Consider the following 5820-nt stretch of genomic DNA (forward strand, 5'->3'; position numbering starts at 1 on the left):
CTCTCTCTCTCTCTCTCTCTCTCTCCGCCCCCAGTGGGACTCTGGGAGCCAGCGGGACCAGCGGCAGGGAGAAGTGGCTGAAGGGGTTGGTGGGGGTGGCTGTGTGTCACTTCGGCCATACTTAAAGGGGAAGGCTCGTTACGGTCGGGTGTGGGAAGGGCAGGGCGGAGCGGAGCTGAGCGGCGCGGCCAGACCGAGCGTAGCGGGGCCCCCACCACGCTGCTGCGCCCCACCCCGCGACTCGAGTGGTCGATATCTCTTCTTGGCGGCCCTTCTCTCTCTCTCTCTCTCTCTCTCTCTCTCCCTCTCCCTCTCTCCCTCTCTCCCTCTCGCTCTCGCTCTTCTACCCTCTCGAGTTTCCACATTTCTTGCCGTACAAGAACCTCCCCCCTCTGTCTCTCCCGCCCTTCCCTCTCCTAGCATCCAATACGTTCTTGCCTTTCAGCTTCAATATGACTGACACAGCCGCTGCCCGCTTCTGAGATGTGAGTGACCCGAGAGAGTGCATTCTATCGATCGGGCGGACGTATTTTGAGTCGTTTTATTTTTAAGTCATAGTAATGAGCGGACAGCATTGTGAAGTTAACACGTTCCGGCATTTCTGGCGTTGGGATCGCCTCGTCTTCACTACAAATTAACGTTTAGTGAAGTTTACAAAAAGAACAATATTCCGAATGACTTATAAAACCTTCGCAATTGCGTAGTTATGCTGTACTGCAATACATCTGTGTGGGAGGATTGCCTACTTTAGGGATTTTGAGCTGCCAATAGCCGTATGTTTGGCACATCTGCATGCCGCACGATCCAAACTATAAGACACCTTCTATTAGGAAAACTACCGGTATATTTCGTGATTTATTGCTCCCACCCCACCAAAAAAAAACTTTTTTCAGAGTCCCTGCTAAGTGAAAACGTTTGTGAGCCACTGACAATTTTTCAAACGGAATTAGATAATATTTACTTACAACTTAGAAAAATATGCTTAGGTTACACATTTGTCGAAAATGCTGATAAGTAAAATTAGTGGGTATTTATATCTCTTTTTCAGAATCAGTTCATGTCCGAGAGTAGAAGCAAATTTTGAATTCATTCGACGTCTAGTTATGTCACTTTAGTGCAACATAACGATAGCGGCTCTGTTGTACTAAACGGTCCCTGTGACAGGCTACCGCTAATAACGAATCTACCCCTCTGGGCCCCCCTGCCGTGTCGCTTGGGGCCGCGCGGGGCGGGACCCCTCACCTCTGTGAGTGCCCCAGAGGGGGCCGCGGAGGGGGCGACTAATAAACACACGGAGCCGCATTTAAGCCTAATTTAGGAATAAATCAGGAAGTGGAGATGGAGGAGGAGTCGTAGGAGGCTCAAAGTGGGCTGCTGAGGAGAGGAGCTGCTGGGAGGAGAGAGGCAACCCCAGCCGAGGTAGCTTTATTTAATTATGCCGTTAAGTTTGCACCCCTTGCGGTGGCTCCCCCTCCCCCGCTCCATTTCCTCCCCCACTCGCGTACTACTTCTCCAACAAATTCTCTCTCCCCCTGCCAAAACCCTCCCACCTTCCCCACATCCTATACCCCCTTGCCAAGCCCGAGGCGCCATAAAATCCCTGCATGCAGAAAAGAGTTTTGCTGCTGCGAATTTTTTTCCCTCGCAAAGCAGCACAGGCGTCTCGTGAATAAAGAAAAGGAGCACCACGAAGCAAACACCCTCTTCCCCTTCTTTTCGCCCTGCACCCGCCCTCCCCGCAATCCTTCACCCCGCCTGGTTGAAATTCCCCGACTCACTTCTTGTTCTTCTTCTCTCCCTTCGACGTCGTCATGGTCGTGTTGTCTTCCACCCTCCCCAACCTTCTTCCTCATCCGGCTGATGGAGGTCATTCAGATCCACGTGCTAACAGGGATGATGAACACTGCAAAGTGTCCGATTAACGTTCAGGTTATTTGGATTGTGATTGTGATAAGACCTCTTTTCGATGACTTTGGGAAGCTGAGTTAAAGACTGAATAGTCCGTCTTTCCTTGGTTGGTAAATCTCTCATTCGGCAAAACTAAAGTCTAATCACAGGCCCTTTGGAAAGAGTAACGTACCTTATCGCTCGAGAAAGTCAAGTAACTTGCTTACGGCCTCATCATACCGTCAAGAAAAGCAGGAGAGAGAGAAGGGAGAGAAAAAAATCACCCAAATCCATCAAGGCTTGTGGCACCGCCCCAAGACGACGGAGGGTGGGTGTGGCGTAGTAGGGGGTGGGCCGGCTGGCGGGGGTGGCGAGGAGGCCCGCAAGAGGGGGGGGGGGAGGGGTCATTTACTATGCGCACAAAGGGGATACGGCTGTGGCTGTAGCCCCTCCTGCGCGCCTCCAAACCTCAGAGATTCCTAAAGCTCGGCTCAAGATGGCCGTGTGCCCTGGATAGCGAAGCCGATTCAGAGTTTTGATGTCTTCTGTTTGGTTCCTTGTTCTGTGAACAACCAACCGTATGCCTGACCCGCCCATCTTTTCTTCTGTTCGCAGACTGTTTGGCACCAAGTGCGACAAGTGCGGCCTTTCCTTCAGCAAGAACGATTTTGTGATGCGTGCCAAAACGAAAATCTACCACATCGAGTGTTTCCGGTGCACGGCCTGCGAGAGGCAACTCATCCCCGGGGACGAGTTTGCGCTGCGGGACGACGGGCTGTTCTGCAAGGAAGACCACGAGCACCTCGACACTAAGCCGCACCCCGAGAGCAACAACAACAACACCACGACCAACAACAATAATAATAACAATAATAATAGCGCCGTGCTCAACCATCATAGCAACGAGGGATCTAACTCAGGTGAGTCCATCAATACTTCAGTCCGTCGTATGACAGATCGGTTCAAGATTATAACATGATCTTTTCCATTCCCGAAAAAAAAAGATGGCCTCAAGAATCAGCTATTGTAGGTTTGGTTAATTTTTGCAGGACGACCCCACCTTTCTGTCCAAGTAAAGGTCGGTTTATTGCCATTCCCTCGGCCATTCCCAACCTGAAACTGAGAGAAATGTTTCATTGTACTGTAGGTATCAAAAATTGTTCAATAAGTCCGGGTCAAAGCATCAAAATATTTGCTATCGGAATAACTAAACTTTTCGCTTAGAAGCAACGAAAATTTCGATTACCTGGACGAACACTGAACACCGTTTGTTGGAGGGTATCAGAACTTTCAGGACTGCAACCGAAAACTTCTCTCAGTGCAAAAGGCGCAATGCTGTCGTATTTCATGGCGCTGGCCTCGCCTCGCTGTATAGTTCATTTCTCATTTAGTTTCGAATAAATCAGGTCCCTGGAATTGGCGCCCTCTCGACTCATGCAACTACAGCGACCCCTCCATACCTTTTTTTTATGCCGCTTCGCGCTGTAGCGTTGGGAGGGAAAGCGAGAGCGGACGGGGCGCAACAGAGTGATTTGCAGGATGTCTGATCAATCACCGATTTCGATAAGTCATGGCGCTGGCCGCGGTTGGTTGGCCGGGCCGCGCCGGGCCGCCCCGAGTGCCGCCCCTCCCCGCATACATCATGACCCCCCGGCACAGCGCGCGCCGGAAAACAAGGGGTGAATTAAGGGAAGTGCTTGGTTATGTTTACCCGCCTCTCGAAAACCAAAATTGCGCGTCGCATGCGTTATTGTGAAAGTCTGAGTCGCAAATCAGATCGCCTGCTTAAATCACGTTGATTAAATTTTTTTCACCTCCCACTTTTAAGACTGAGGAAAATCGGAGCGGGGTCGTTGTCTTGTTCGGTTGTGCTGCATGCGACTTTGACGTGGCCAGAGTACTCCCTCCCTGTCCCTTATGGTGTTGAACCGGGGGGTGTCCCGCCAGCGCGGGTGCCGCGAGGGGCGCCGCCCTACGGACAGCTGTCGTGCGGACTTATGTTGATTCTATCCAGCAGCGCCCGGGACGCTTGGTCGGCGCTGACCGCCGCGCTCGCTCCCTCCCCTCCCTCCCTTCCCTCCCTACTCCACCCCCTTCCCTCCCCCGCGGGCTCCCTGAGGGCGCTAAACGACCGAGATCATCACGCATGGGGTGGCGTTCTTCTTTAGCGGGCGAGGGCCGCCGCCGTGTGGCCCGCGGCGCGTGGAGGGAAGGACACTGACTTACCCTCCCCGGCCCCGGCCAGGCAGGCCCGGCCAGGCCCCGTCGGCCCCAATTAGGAAGATGTTCGGGGGAAGGGTGCGGGAGGGGCGGACCAGGTGGGGGCTGGCCGAGCGGGCACGTGTTCATCGCTTATTACATCTCATAAATTACTCTTGGTTTTTATTTTTAAATATTAATTTCTTCTAGTTGAAACATTTTGGGAAAGTAATGTGTCGTCGGGGGCCTCGCCCTGGGCATACTTTCGTCCCGAAAGGCTACGTCGCCCGTGCGTCTCAGGTGGCCCGCACGGGCCCTCGGCGGCGTCGTGGGGTGCGAGCTCAGCGGCAGCTCAGCGGCGAAGGGGATGGTGTTTGGCACAGGCTGAGCGGGGCGGGGCGGGCCGAGGCGCGCGCGCTCCCCTCGCGGGACGCGGGGTATTAGCCAGGAGAGAGAGAGAGGTGAGAGGTAATAAGGAGAGAGGGAGTCGGGAGGAGGGGCAGCGAGGGTTTATAAAGAGAATCAAGGGTTTTGCAGCGCGGCAGCCTCCCATGCTAAGAGCTCAGGTCGGCTCAGGTGCGAGCGTAAACCACTGGTACGCCCCGCCCCACGCCACTCCACCCCACCTCACCGCACCCTCTCGCCCGACCATACCACCCCCGCAGTGAGATTAGCTTCTCTGCCTACAGCGGTCCTTCCGTGTGGGGCGGGGGGGTCCGCCGCCACCTTGTCTCAGGTCAGCCCGTCCTTACTTAGAGCCCACCACTCGAAATAAAATTTAAAACTATATACCAAAATCATGGGAATGTTGTTTTGGCTTTCGGCTATTCGCCTTTTGGCTTTGCAAGGAGGACAGCAGGACTGTCTGCGGAGTGCAGTGCTCCTTATCTCTGGTTGGCCGGGCGGCTGGGCGGCGACATGTCTCCCATGAGCCTGCTGGGTGGCCTCGGCGCGGAGGGGCGGATGGAGTATGAAGAGGAGAGAGGGGGGGGTGGAGGGGGGGGGGGGAGCCGCGGCCACCACCGCCACTCACTCACACACACGCACGCACGCACGCAGGCGCACGCACAGAGGAGAGGGCACACTCTGGCGGGCAGACGCGCGACCTGACTGTCCTCCGCGCCGGCAGAAAGTAAATATTATCTCCCCCCGGGTCGGCCGCGGTCGGTCGGCCGGTCGGCGAGGAGGTCCACAAGGAAAACCGCCCGCCAGGACCACGCCGTCGTCATGCACGGGGGGAGGGGGGGGGGGAGGCCGCATCGTCAAATGACGTGCGGACTTGGCTAAAGATATTTTAAGAATTTGGATTCTCTTCAACGTAAAAATACTCATTTTCTTGACTGTTGTTGAAAAATGATTTTGGGCTATACTTCTTATTGGGTGAGTCTTTTAGTGTTAACCTGTGACGCAACTTCTCTACTCCATTGATAAACGAAGAATATGGACTGTTAGTCGTGCACTTGTAACCTGAACACTTGCACGTTTGTTTGCCGGTTGCTCACTTGGTTTATCAGTGTGTGTGTGTGTATGTGTGTACACACTACCTTTCGCCCTTTGTGCGCCGGGGTGTGCGACAAAGCCAGGGGGCGCCCCGCTGCTGCTTTCCAGATGATTTGTCGAGGTGCCGCTCCACACCGCCGCCCGCCCGCCTGCCACACTTCTACCAATCGCAAACGTCTACTGCTCCTGCCGCCCCGCGCTCCGCAGGGCCGCAACCACCCCCGCCCCGCCACC

General features: G+C 54.7%; 1 protein-coding gene across 5 annotated transcripts in view; it reads left to right on the forward strand.

Moving 5' to 3' along the window:
* Positions 1-5820, forward strand: part of LOC113204994 (insulin gene enhancer protein ISL-1) — a 127454-nt gene that overhangs the window by 103145 nt on the left and 18489 nt on the right. For all 5 annotated transcript variants that reach the window (XM_026420404.2, XM_026420405.2, XM_052265065.1 and 2 more), the window contains one exon: positions 2503-2807. In XM_026420404.2, coding sequence (XP_026276189.1) covers positions 2503-2807 — 305 coding nt within the window. The remainder of the gene's footprint in view (positions 1-2502; positions 2808-5820) is intronic.

This window comes from Frankliniella occidentalis, unplaced genomic scaffold (assembly GCF_000697945.3).
Source record: "Frankliniella occidentalis isolate FOCC.00 unplaced genomic scaffold, Focc_3.1 Scaffold23, whole genome shotgun sequence".
Lineage (NCBI taxonomy): Eukaryota > Metazoa > Arthropoda > Insecta > Thysanoptera > Thripidae > Frankliniella > Frankliniella occidentalis.